This window comes from Solea senegalensis, linkage group LG10 (genome assembly GCF_019176455.1).
Source record: "Solea senegalensis isolate Sse05_10M linkage group LG10, IFAPA_SoseM_1, whole genome shotgun sequence".
Classification (NCBI taxonomy): Eukaryota; Metazoa; Chordata; class Actinopteri; order Pleuronectiformes; family Soleidae; genus Solea; species Solea senegalensis.
The window spans coordinates 15,956,911-15,971,558 of NC_058030.1; the positions used below are offsets into that span (position 1 = coordinate 15,956,911).

The 14,648-nt window shown below is 42.6% G+C and overlaps 1 protein-coding gene across 1 annotated transcript in view; it reads right to left on the reverse strand.

Annotated features, from left to right (window-relative positions):
• Positions 1-14,648, reverse strand: part of tmtc2b (transmembrane O-mannosyltransferase targeting cadherins 2b) — an 84,860-nt gene that overhangs the window by 32,310 nt on the left and 37,902 nt on the right. The window contains exon 2 of the mRNA XM_044036029.1: positions 12,970-13,546. Coding sequence (XP_043891964.1) covers positions 12,970-13,546 — 577 coding nt within the window. The remainder of the gene's footprint in view (positions 1-12,969; positions 13,547-14,648) is intronic.

Genomic DNA, 14,648 nt, shown 5'->3' on the forward strand with positions numbered 1-14,648 from the left:
GGTCTCTATTAAAGCTTACTTTCACTATGTTACTCTTTTGGCCACTGAGATGTGTTTTATTTGTTTTTTTCAGTAAAAAGGCCACATCCAAAATAAGAGAATAACTTCCGCATTAACTTTAAAGAAATATATCTAATACGTATGTCCTTACTGGCATTAAAAGATTATTTCTGTTATATTACAGTTAAGAAGAGCCACAACATTTGACTTTTCCTGGTGATAACTTCTAATGTGTTGAATGAACGACATGGACTCCGTCATCACCTCCATATATGACAGTGTAGAGCTTTAGTTGACCTGAGGTCAAGTGGGCTACTGCGGGACTGCACGCCACATTGTGAGAAGGGTCATGGAGTGAAAAACGCACAGTGGACCTGCCTCGCTCTGCTCATGATCAAAGCTTTTAACCCGTGTGAACCCACCAGAAAAGCCACAGTCAGCTTCTCCGACCTGTGGATAGACAGAGCAGCAAAGATGAGAGAGAGAGGAGAGAGGGAGAGAGGGGATCTGCCTCCGAAAGAGCAAAGGGTGAGAAACGGGCCATTGACGAGCAGGACTGTGTTGGAGACTATTGACTGTTAAAGATTAAAAATGAGGGATTGGCATGTGCATGAGCGCATGAGGGAGGTAGAAGACAGTGGGGAAAGAGAAACACACAACACAATGTGGCCTCTGTCTGGATAAAAATCCCACTGACAATTCCAATTTCCACGCTGAGCATTTCTGAGCAAGTAGAGTTGGAGTTGTAGGTGGTGACAGCAAATAAATCTCGGCGTGAAAATCGTGTCCGACCGATACATCCTAAAACACATCGCGCTTTTTATCAGCCGTGATCACCGAGTCAACATGGGATCAATTTCTCCTGAGCCCTTCCCTCCACACTCCTGCTCGTCTCACTCACTTTAAACCCACTCATTTCATGTCCTGTGTCCTAATCAAGGTCCAGGTAACCCTGGCTTAGGGTCCACAAAGGGTCTCCTCTTCCAGGAAGTTGATTTATTTTCATCAGTGGCAATCAAACATCAATAGATGAATAATTGCATAGGAAAGACACATCTCTCACAGCCCAAGCAGAGGGGGGATGAAATGTGAACTTCTGATTATGACTGTGTAATAGTATAGTGTGTATGTTGTATAGGTAGACGGGGAAAAGGAAGATAGACGGCTAATAAGTGGAAAATCCTCCACTTTGCCAAGTTTTCAGTTGACTGAAAATGTAACTGTCAGAGTGGAGAAACAACACATCCTCTGAATATTTCTTTTCCAAAAGTAATGACTATATTCACCAACGTGAACGTCTCTTAATATATTTATCTTTTTGTGGCTCCCTGACCAAATTTTCTTTTCATGGATGAAATAACCTTGATTATGAATTATGAGCCATTTTGCATTTCTGTTGTTGTTACATTGTTTGGGGTTTTTCTGCTGCATGAATCACACGGCCACATCAAGATTACACATCACAGTTCATTGAGAGAACGACCATGAAAAGAAAACAGCTCGAGATCCTTCTTCGGGAATACTCATTACAAACTGAAGGCCAAACAGGGTCCCGGAGACCAAACAATGAGAACATAATGACAATGGAAAACTCGAGCTAACATTTGAGATTAGATATTTATTGAGAGAAACTGCAGTCATGGTTTAAAATGGTGAGTGACTATTCCCGATTTCTAGCCTTTTGTCTCCCATGTTTATTCCAACCAGACGAGCCAATGAGTTTGTACCAGCGCGACCGCACATTTACTTTAACAAGATGCTGTTTCAAGGGCCTACGCGGGGGGCATGAAATGTGCTGCTCGCGGCCTCTCAAGGACTTGAAAGACAAATGGAAAGAACAACATTCAGAAAGAAAAGAAATAATAACAAGAAAAAACAAATCACTGTTCATGAGGTATTTTGCCAGTTTTATCCAAACTACATTAGCCCTGTCTATGCATGGATTCCAAGTCATTACGATGCATTTGGGAGATCACAGCCATTTTATTGGAGGGTTTAGAGAGACACTAAGTGCCTGCAGAAAAGGCATGAATGAGACACAAAGAACACAGAGCTGATCTGCTGTCAGAGGGATGTGAGTTACTGGACGTACAAAAAATGCTCTGTTTGCATTTTTCCCCTCTCTGAGCCACTTTTAGAAAATAGCTCTCCAGTTTGTCACAAAACAGTTGACCACCACGTCTCGCTGACAGGATGTCATTTGTTGCTGTTTATACTGGCGAGTCACAAGCATGGAGAGGCTCGACAAACACACAGTAAAATATGACTTGCGGTGCGGGATGATGATGATGAACAGCAGCAGTGAGCGTTACAGGGGCCCGTGACAGGACTCGAGTCCAAATTGAAGCATCAAATGATAATGTTCCACTTTTATCCAGTGCACTCGAGGCTGAGTCAGTACGTGTTTGTAAAGTTAATGGCAAAATAAAAGCTGTTGTGAAAAAGAATGTGAGATAAGATCAGAGACACACACACACACACACACACACACACACTCAATGCTGTACTTTGAGTGGGTAAAATCAATATGTATATACAACGATGCAGCGAATAATAATGTGGCAACACAAAAAATTATCACCAAAAATTCTAAAGCTCCTTTACACATTGGGTATTTACAAATTTTTTAGCTGTCCCATTTGGCCTCACTGCTAATTTATCATTATCATTAATATACAGCTTCTCCTAACGTTAATGAAAGCATTATTTAGATGATTATTTAAACTATTTTAACTACTATATCATGGCTCTTTACTGCTGTATCACAGTACAATATTGTGGCGGTTTTGGTCTCAGTTTCAGAATCTTTTATTTCTATAATAAACAACAAACACAGACAAAACGCTGCATCGCCATAGCAACGCAGTAGCTGGTTGACGGCCTCCCCTCTACAATGAGTTGCCACAATAAGTCGCTACGCGCACATCTGTTTAAACGTTATTCTGTGCGTCATGTGTCCTGCAACGTCCACCACAATCTGCTCTGAATCCAAACGTCTCTGCTCGTTCCTTCTCACAGTAAAACAAAACCACTCAGCCGCTCTGTTTTCAATGTTCCTCCGTGTTCCTTAAACGCTGAGCTGCACAAGAAGGCATTATCAAAAGCAGCAGAGAGGTGGAGGAAGGAGTGGAGGCATAGGTCGTAGCTCCGGCCTTTACCTTTGCTAATACATGCACCTGTTGGTCGGAGCTGAATCCGGAGTGGAAGGAAAGACAGGATTGAGAAGATACTAAACATTTGGCTATGAAACAATCAGCCCTACTAATACTAAATATTTTAAAACATTCAAACATGATCGGAACTACTCTCTTAATCAACTTCATCAAGTAACGAAAGGAAAAATCCACATGATGACGTGAAATCACAGAAAAGTGGTCGAAATATCCAGTTCTAATGTGTGTCACCGTGATAATAGAGCAACGGAACCTTAAAGGTGTACATCTAATTTTACAAGCACATAAAGACAGCGCTCTTCTTTTGCTCCCAACCTAATTAAAAATGTCAACCATTCTCCAATGACATCAACTTGGAGGCGCAATGACCAAATTAGCTCCGACTCGTGAAGTCATTAGAGAGATGGAGGAAGAAAAAAAAAGCATAAAAGGATGAAAAAATAAAAAGCTGAGATTCAAGCGGAATACTTGAATGCTGTGGGAGTGTGCTGACCTTAGCCCACTGTGACTCTCTGAGAGTCCAAGAACATGATGACTCAATTGTACGGCAGCGTGCTCCAAGATCACCAATGAATCTGAGGATTGAGAGAAGAATTCCCAGATGTGCTGGCACAGAAACCCGGCACCTGTAAGTCTCCTTTTGTTCCAACACCCAATGCCTCTGTGACAACACGGCGATATGCAATACACGAAAAGCCTGTCGTAAATTAGATTTAGCGTGGCGTTAAATATAAACTACGCCAATGAATGAACATGTCGGTGCTGATGAAACCCAGCTCTGATCATGCAACTTGATGTGATTTAAATGTCTCAATACTACTGGAGGTTTGTTCCACAGTTCCAATCGTGGAAATAGACTGTTTGCACAGTTTGCATGTTTACAACCAGTGGATTGTCCCATGTGGCTTTGCTTCCCCTGCTGAAATAATCATACAATCATTCCAATGTGTCACAGTGGAGAAATTAGAACTGGGCATGAGCCAGAGTCCATTTAATTCACACGCTCCACTCAACATTTAAGGACGAAAACTGCAACTCAGCATATAAAGCAGGAAGAATAGAAAACAATGAGGGGGTACACTAGGATGGGAGGGAATGATGGGATGGCCTTCTCAAAGAAGCTATTTCTAAAACATAGGGACTGTAATACTATTCCAGGTGTATATATTTGTTTTATTGTTTTTTTTGAAAAACAATTACCCTCTTCCATCTCTTTCTGCACTTCTGCAGGGTCCACAGTGGCAACCCTCGGGTGATAAGTGTGCACCTCACGATTACCCCACAGGCTCCAATCTCCCATGAATATAATGAGCAGATAAGGTTGACCGTGCACATCACAGCCGCAGGAAATACTGCAGCACTGTAGCTACGGTCGGAACTGTCTTAATCAATATCTTCTATAAGACGACGTTATAGATCATACGCTGACAAAAAGTGCAGTGCAATATAATGCTAATGGGACTTCTGTGAATAGAAGTCTGCAGATATGGATATTCCTATGGCTGATGGTCAATATGTGACGCTGTGTTGTCCCAGGTTAATAATAAAAAATGCATAATTGAGTAACTTAAATCACATTCATGGAACAACACAGAACATCCGCATCTCTGCTCTGCACAGTGTGCTGCGTTGTGTGTTTTTCTTTTTTTTTTTTGATTTTAGCTATATATGATAAATGACCACAACGTTAGAAAATGACAGTAGACAGACGACAATTCTAAATTTAAATCCCTCTTAACTACTTAATGGTTAAAGTGGAGTGCAGAGCAAAGTCAAGTGCGATATGAGGCGTGCATATCCCCAGAATTTAATTAGCCATGAAAACAGTGGCTGATGGTTTACAGACAGAGAGCCCATCTGACAGAAGCACACACACACACACAAACACACACACACTTTATCTCTCTCTCGTGCGCACTCTCTGCCTCCTGAAAATGTCAACAACAGACCCTCTTTTCCTTGGTCTCTCCGTCCTTTGGCTGCCCCATCCAATAATGTCTCTCCCCTCCTCTTCAACATATTTCTACTCCATCTCTTTTGCACATGCCCCCGATTCTTCTCGGTTCCCTCCCTTTGCACTGCGAGCGCCCACGGCGATGACAGAACACATTCTGGGAGATGCATGTGCTCCTTTGTAGCGGCGCGCAAAAAGAGGCGATTTTCACTCAGTACCAGAGCAAACCGCCGACGTATTCATCGGACTGACTGCACCGCTCGGCTCTTATAGCAAAACTTGTGAATATTATGCAAGAGAATCGAGAGACCACGCAGCACAGAGACTCTGCAGACAGCCGTTGATTTGTTTCCCTTTGCTTTGTTTGTGTAAAGTGGCAGTTTGCCCATTCTGCATCTGAATGATTACATGTCACTCATCCGTCCGAACAGTTTTGGAAGCAGTTAACTGGGTTCTCGGTTGCTTGTTTTGAAAAGGATTCTTAAAAGCCTAATTTACTGTAAGTTGGTAAAAAAAAAAAATAATAATAATCTAAAAAGACTTACAGGCAGCACTCTAAACTTGTCACAGGGCTTTGATCTAGAGCAGTTGTCATATTCAAAATACTGTTGAGCTTTACATAACAACTCCTATGTTTGAAATGATGTCAATTATCATTTTGTTTCGCCCAATTTCAGCTTCATATCATTCATGTATGGAAATGACACTTTACAGTATGCCCATAAAAAGACACAAGTCTGAGGGTCTTAAGTAAAAGCTCTTCTAAACCTTCAGTTTATTTGCTGAGACCATAAAAAGGCATCATAAATAAACAGCTATGGTCAGCAGCTGAAACGACGGCTCAAACAAAGGTGTATTTCAGTTGTGTTCAAATACGCTACAGTTTGGAAAAACTCAACATTTGGAAAATCAATAGACCTTTGTGCTACGGTGGAAAAAAAAAAAAAAAGAAAACCTACATGGTTCAAGAATGTCTGCAGGAAGGAAAAAAGTAAATTGTCTAATGATGGTGATTTCATTACTGTGGCTGTTTTATTAGTGAGTGAATGAACTGTCCCCGTGAAAGACTAATGAAAACTTATCTGTTCTCGTCTTCATTAAAGCAAACTCAACGCACATGCAACAGAGTCGTACGATTGCACGCTGGTGCTGCAGAACATTCTTCTCCAGAGCTGAGGTCTTATATAACATGCCACGATCGATTTTCAGACATGCTGGCTATAAAAAGAATTGGGCTATGCGGTCATTTCTGAGCCATAAGCAAAGTGAGGCTTGTTCTGTATTTTGCATCTGTTTTTATACCAGCATGAGACTTTGTTATAGGCTCCATTCTTTTTCGTCTCTGTTTCCATCGTCTCACAGCAAAGTCAGGCTTACAGTGCCGCTTTTCACTGGCACAGTGCCTGTCAGGTTCTCTTAAGTCTAATAAACGGCAGACTGAAGCAAACCCAGCTCAAGTCACTTTCCATCACTCTGTGGCTGCACTTGCCTCGTTTCACCCCACAGCTATGACATTCTGGGATCGAGAGTCCCGTTCAATCATCAGCGAGTGGAATGCCTTCTCGATTACTGCTGCCTTCATGATGCTTTTCTTCAGAATGAGACAGATGGGAGAAACAGCGCGCCCTTATCCATTTTCAAACCACGTCTAAAAGAAATACTTTGACATTTTGGAAATATGCAAATGTCCTTCCCTGCTGAGCGAGAGAGACATGGAAAGATACATATGACTCTGGTGTCTGGTCATTAACTACAAAGCTGGCAGTTGGTTAGCTTGGCTTAGCAACTGACTGGAAGCAGTGGAAATGGGCAAACTCGTCTCTGTCCAAAGATGAGCACCACCTCTTAAGTTCTCTTAATAATACCACGTCTATTTACTCATTACAGTAGAAGAAGAATTCTTGTTGTGGTTTTTACAGAGGGTTACATGCTTTCTTTCTTGGCTGGGCCATGCACATAGCAGAAATAATCTGCCCATCACCTGGCAACTTCATAATTACTACAAAAGTTCCTCTCTTTGTGCTAAGCTATTTATTCCACATGTTTATGCAAATGTATTAGAGCCATGACAACCTACTTATCCAACACTCAATTTAACTCAGACTGCATATATTAATGGACAAATTCTTCCAGTCTGACAAGTCAAGCCTAGGAATAAGGATAGAAGTAGCAGTGGTTAAAAAAAGAATGCATTTTGAATAGAGGTCTATGCGAAAATGTGCTTCTACTTCTCATTTGATTCATATCGTCAGTAAATATTTTCCGGAGGAGAAAATATGAAGAGGTAATAGTGTCAATGACTAGTTTTAGGGTCAGTTTTGTAAATTATGTTTCAATTCAGAGGAAAAAAACGCACATATGAGTGGAAACCAGTGTGACTGACAGCCAATACTGTGTATTGCAATAGGTGCCTGGTTTACTTTAACTTCTTAATCTTTGTTTCTTTGTTACAAGTGTGCGTGCTTCTGACTGCCCACATCCCTCTACAGGCCAGAGGAGGTGGTGTGTATCCCCATGTGAGAAGCAGGTGGGTGAGGGCAGGGGGCACGAGCTGAGCCCACCAGGCCCAATCTATCACACTGTGACAGGAGCCATTAGAGCATGGAGGAGCATCTGTGGAGCCCTAGGTAAGAATGCATGTGGTGGGCTGTGTTTCCCTTCACCTCATCTAATACACTGCAAGGGTATGTGTGCATGTCATGTATTTGTATGCAGGGTGTGTGCTGCGTATATGTACACAACCACAGCAAGCTAGGCATGCACTACACACGCATACATGCTTTGAGGGACCTCCCATCTCAGGCCTGCTGTTCCATCTCTGACATCCCTGAGGTCAGAGCTCGCTGGCCTCGACAACGCCATAACACCTGAGCTCACAGTCCAGGTTAACTCTGTAACCCGCCAAACATATTACACACACATGCCTGGAGCAGTGACCTTGAACTAATAGCCAAAGTGTGAACAGAAAATGGGAGGTGTGAAAAGATAAAGTGAGTAAGCTTGACATTCACTGAGGGCCAGCTGGGTCTTGTCCCAGATATGGAAATCAGTTTCCAGTGGTTGCATTTGTTGGTTGTTGAATGTGAACAAAAGAAAAAAGCAAAAGGAACATCTCAAGTTCCTCTGAAGAAATATGTGAGGCACAGTTTGCTCAGGTTGTACTGATGGATGCAAAGCATTAACATGACATCACCAAGATAATATCTCTTTATCCAGTCTACTCCTTCAAAGCATCAGATTTCTGTATCGTGTTTTCAAAGGGCCGCTGTTGTCATGGTCATGTCAGCAGTGTCGGCCCCTCAGGGACTTTGACTCACACTGAAGCTCCACGTCAACAATCGGCATCATCTCCTCAGTCGGACAAGTCACACTTTCTCTAAAAATAACCTCAGATAAAGTTTGTTGTGAAGGTGAAACTTCAAAAAAAATTGACATAAGGATGATAACATAGAATTATTTAATTGTGTGGCTATTGTTCTTCCCAAAAAACAGACCTTCAATTTAAGGCCAATTTCACCTACAACTTGACTTTATTGGTGAAAGAGAAACAAATCTCAAGTCAAACATTTAATTTCAGAATTAACATTGTGAAACAATCTCTTTCCTCTACTAAATTAGGAACTCTAATTGTGTTTCAGTATCTGTTGTTGAAAATGAGTCCACGTCGGGCAGGAACAGCCTCGTAAAAAGCATATTTTTCCACATAAACTGTGGCTGTACCGCGCGCGCGCACACACACACACTCCCTGTTGCCAACTATGTTACATCTGAATGCTATAAAGCCATTGCCTGCGAGTAGCTCAAAGCATAAGAACATATGGCCATAAATGCTTTAATCAGACACAAAGGCAACTGTTGAATCTCACCATTGGAAAGGTCAGCTTGGGTAAACAATTTAATGACGGTTTTTAAAGACAGTGCAGGTCTTGGAAAGAACTAATTACAAACATATTATACACTGTAGACCGACATTGGCACCAGTTGTCAACACTGAAAGCACTGGTAGTTTGGACACTAAACATACAGACTAACGATGGGAGGGAGGAAAAGGGAAGGGTGTAATGTAATGCTTGTTGAAATGTATATAGGGGATTATGGGCCATAAAACTGCTACTTGCACAGGCCCATTCTGTATGAAATAGGAGTTTGCTTTGCATATATTCATAAAATATGGCTGTGGTTGACTGATTTATCGAAAGACACGACAGATTACACCAGAGCACAACGCAGGCATCCAAAGGTTACACCGACTCTCTTAATAAAAGCCTTTAGAAGCCACATGATGCAAAGAGCTTTGACTCCAGGGTCACTGTTCATCCAGCATATGCTTATTCTATTACAGTCTGGGTGTTATTGTTTCCTTCTCGCATTCCCTCCATTTTCTCTCTCTTTTTTCTTTTTTTAGCCGGAGCAGCTCCAGCGCCACAAACACGAACACAACGATACAGCCCTGTGGCGGAATGAATACTTATCCTGAAAGTGCGGCAGACTGTGGCAAATACACAGTATTTCTGCATATAAAGTCGGCTCGTGTTTGTCTAATCCCTTTTATCAGATCATTGGCCCTGGGACAATTAAAGTAGATGAATTGAAGAAGTGGATACATGTAAACTGTAATGCTGACACTGTGCAGACAAAAGCTAGCAGGAGACACATGCACAGCACACCAATGAATTACTGCCTATTCAATTTGACAGCTTGATCTTACCCAGTTCAAATCTGTTTTCTTTTTATGTAAAATATCACTTTTTGAATTTTATTTGCCTCAGTCCTCAGGAAAACTTTGTTGCTAAAGCTTTTTGGAACACGATTGGACTGTTCCAAGATCTGTTATATAAATTTAAAGTCCTGCAACATTTTACAAATAAATCAAGATAATATGCATGCATTACCCATTGATTTGCATGAATAGTCTGCAGTTTAAGTTGTGGTGAAATGAGTTATGGACCTCCAGTGAATTACCGCGATGCTCCCAGCCTACAACCTTCAAAGTGCACACAGAAGCAGTAATGACAAAATGGGAGATTTGCAGCAGATATAAAACTCTAATGTAATTGTACGTACGCCACAATCAGATAAAAAGGCCCTGTTTGCAAATTTCCAATGCTGAATGTCAAATGACTTGAGCTGAGCGTAGAGCTCGGTAATAAAATGAAGCACTGTTCCACTGTGGTCCGTCTGTCATGCAACAAACTGGCCTCTTTAGTCCGACTGATGCATGGATGTTGTGTTCTCAAACGAAGGAAAGACTGAGACATGGTGACATTTCCCCTTGTTCATGCCACTGTGCCTAGTTTCCCTTTCATCTCAGACCATAAATGTTACTGTGCGGCTTTCTTATTCGTACAATATGAATTGGAGAATTTAGAGGCCAGGTTTTCAGCACCTGACAGATCTCAAGCCTGTATTTATTTTCCCTGAGATCATTTGCAGCTCTGTAGAAACATTAATGATCACACAGGCAGCTGAAGGCCTTGAGGAATAACTCCCTTTGCTCATCATCAGTCAAAGTAAGTGCCTCTCCTCACAGAGACAGAGACGGAGTGGACATGCAGCATTACTTATTAGACGTAAGGAAAGAGGATTGGACTACTAATAATTATCAATCTAAGATTAGAGTGCTGTTATCCTAAAGCAGAGAAACACAACAAAGCTCTGAGGTTAACGTGTGAGAGGTGATGACGACAACTCTCTGTCTGTGCTTCTTCTGTGTTGTCCGTGGTAATGACATGACACGATGCAGTCATGGCAAACGTCAGCAAAATGTTGTTACTGAATGTCTGTATAGGCCGTTTTGAGCTACACCTGTAAGATGCACACATAGATCACTGAATCATTTTTTTATCAAAAATATCACAGCTACTGTGCGGTGAAAACATCTGTCTCTGGAGACACTTGCCAAGTTCATTAAGCAAGATGGCAAACCACAAAAACACAATCTGAAGAGCCTGCTCCGTGCCAGGATTGTAACTAGTCAATTTTATTCTTTGAAGGACGACTGGATCAGCAAGGTTTTTTTTGGGGGGATTTTAATCAGAAAGTTGAAATGTGTCAGCTGTGAGGCATCATCTTCTTCAGCCCCTTTGGCCCCGTTTCCTCTAGTCTAGCCAAGCCTGACAAGCCATTAGAAGGCCTGTCTGCCTACAGCAATGGATGGGCTGTACTCCAGAGGACACGGAGTCAGATAAGGCTTAAATCACGAAGAGGACAGTGTGGAGAAGGCAGTAGCAGCAGCAGAGGCTATCAGTCTTCATTACCACACGGAGTTGAACCAAAAGTATCATCTGCACTTCAATTGAATAGTTTTCTCTCATTGTTTCTGTCTCTCTCTCGGCTTTTGGGTCCCGTTCAGACATCTGTCCTCAGTGATCCAATCGTAACCAGATCATGCAAATATGGCATTGAAATATGTCCTGGATGTGTCTCCTGTGACCACAATTGATAGGATATGGGCTTTCCCCGCCCTTTATTTAAATACTCAGTGGTGTATTAGTACGGTGGTGTCACGACTGTTTGCCTAAACATCTATTCAACAAGTCTGCTGTCAACGTATTTATGTGGGTGAAGGTGTACGTGTGTGCAAGTGCCAGAAAGAGGGGGAGAGAGAGAGAAGAGGAGTGGTGTGAATCAAAATTCTCCTTGAGCTGGAAAAAAACTGTTTTAACCGTCAAAAAAGAAATCATATGCTGCTCAGTGTTAATACAGTGGTTAATGCTGCTAAAAACTGTCAAACTACCACCGGTCACATGGCGTCAGCAGAGTAGGACCATTGTGAGAACATCCATCCTATCACACTGCGTTCATGCAGCTCAGGAATGTGGACAAAATGCGTCCTCAAACCACTTCCCAATGAGGTTTCTGTGAACAGACGTGCACTAGGCATGATCTGGTCCCGATCCATTCACTGAGGACAGATGTTAATACCGGTCACTGTTCTCGCTGACACCTGTCCCTTCATGCGTCCTAACCGTCTCCCAGGCTGTGCCGTGCTGTTACATAAGTGCAAATGTCCTGTTGAATTTGTAATGACGGCCGGAGAGTCAGGGATGTGACATTGCCTAGACAACAAACAGTAAATACTTCTGACAGGAGCTGTTAGAGAAAAAGGGTGCTCAATGGTTGGATGTGTCAAAAGTGACGAGGAAATATGAAATGGTCATCACTTTTTCTGACCTCAACTTTTACATATGTTATATATATAAATATATATACACATGTTAATATGCACACAAACCTATAACGCATTAAAACAGAATGTGCCAATGCTAATGCGTAACATGTGGCTAACAGCTCACTTTTCATCACTACACTCTATATACACACATTATCCATCACTAAAAATGTGGGTCAATGAGCAGTTAGCTACATTCTTCCACTGAGTTTGGTTTAATTGAATGACTTAATCTGTAGTTTGGATCTTCCTTACAAACCTCAATCAGATGGAAGAAAATAATGTATCTCCCTGTTAAATGTGGACAGATTAGAGACTGCATTACAATGAAGTCATGACCTGAAATTATGCAACATACCAGACTGTGACCACGTTACACATTAACTCAGTTTAATCTTTAGCCTTAGATCATAACGATTAAGCATTAGTGAGGCTTTATTGCTATAATGATACTCATCATCTTTTTTGTTTCCAGAATACCCAGCTGAAAATCCTTGATAGGCTATGAAACATCCTCAGTGAGTGTGCCTGGTGCAGAATATGCTGTTTGCCTCTTTTCTAGCACAAATCTATCTGGATATATTTGCATTGTGTCGTACCGATTCCGGGAAGTCAGGGAGCAGACAGAGGAAAACAGATATGCACCACGGGCACAGAACAAACTTGATTACCTTGTAGAAGAGCATGACGACCTGCCGCAATTTGAGCTTGTGGAAAACGCAGACGTCGTACAGCGCTGACACAGCCAGGACTGTGACTCCGAGCTCCTTCCACAGCATGCTGCAGGCAGCGCAGGCCAGGCTGCACACGAACCACGCCATGAGCCGCCAGGACCCAGCATGGCCCCGCAGCGTGCAATGATGGATGTAACAGAGCAGGGACAGCAAAAAGAACAGAGCGGCACCTTCATCGGCCCGGCCCACGACACCCGCCACTGCCTCAGTGTGGATGGGGTGAGAAGCAAAGAGGAGGCCCGCTAGGAGGCTCCACGGGCCTCCTCCAAGCAGCAGGCGCGCCAGCGAGGTAAACAGGGCTGTCACTGCTCCGTGGAAGGCCACATTAACCATGTGGTAACTCCAGGGCTCCAGCCCACCCACGGCGTAGTTGAGGCGGAAGGAGAAGGTGCAGAGAGGCCGGTAAGACTTATGACTGCCACTGTGCGTGAGTAAAGTGCCCCAGAAGTCATCGTAGAAGACGTTTGTCCAGGGAGTTTCGGGAAGCAGATCCTGATTGGTCTTGATTGCACGGCTGCAAAGAGAAAAGAATAAGGTTAGAAAAGCATTTCTGGGTACAAAAAAACCCCACAACATGTAGTAGATGGACGGCCAAAATGTATATTTAATACAGTAGTGACATTTCTGTCAATTCAATCAATGTCACTGCTTCTTTGTCTAACCACGTTACTGATGTGACACATTTCATAAAAGATATGAACCGAGAGTGTGGTCAAGTGTTATTCGCAAAGAGAAAATGAGCTTCAATGTCCAGGCAGCTTTGCCACTCAGCTTTCACGGCTGGTGACTCAGGAATGAGGTAAGGGCACCACACCCTTGACCACAAACAAAACAGGAACCAAAGTATTGGAACGTCATGTTGTCAACATGCAGCTTTGAGGCAAGGTGACCTGGGGTGAAAATCAACAGGGCGTTTGAGTGGAGCGGAGATATAAGGTTCAGTTTATCCATTTAAGAGCAGTTGTGAACACACATGAGCTTTCAGCTTCTGTAAGCAGACATGGCGGCTAATTAAGAGGCCCGTTTGACTTTACCCCGTCAGACATGAACCCGTGTGACCTAATGCAATGTGGCTACATTAGCCGCAAGCTGTGTGTATGTCAGCGGCTGAGGAGAGGGCCAACAGGGGTCAAAAAGGGGACAAGGAAAGCACATTTCCCCCCTACAGGGGCTCTTGAATGTTAAATGATTTTCATATCTTTTCTGCCATGCTACAAGGCATCAGACATTGTGGCAGACCTCTGCTGCTTTCACTGGGAGATGATGGTGCTGATAATTCAACGGCAAACAGAGCCAAACCCCCGTAGAGAGAAGACGGTTGGCAATAGCAGAGCCGAGGTGCTCCAGGTCGTAAGTGTGTCCTCAACAGCAGTCACAATTTGGACACTGAACTGGAGTGTAAAAAGGCACAAGGTAAGTAGTAAAAGCTTTATTAGTCCTATATATATATGCTCTAAATTATGAATAAAAACTGATGTAAAAGTGAGAAAAGAAACAAGAATGAACCCAAAAACTGTTGACTCAAGAGTAATGAACTGCTTCCTCAGCCATTCCCTTTTTAAGCATAACACTTTATTTTGGCAAAAGCCCGTTGAACAACTGCCACCTCTAATACC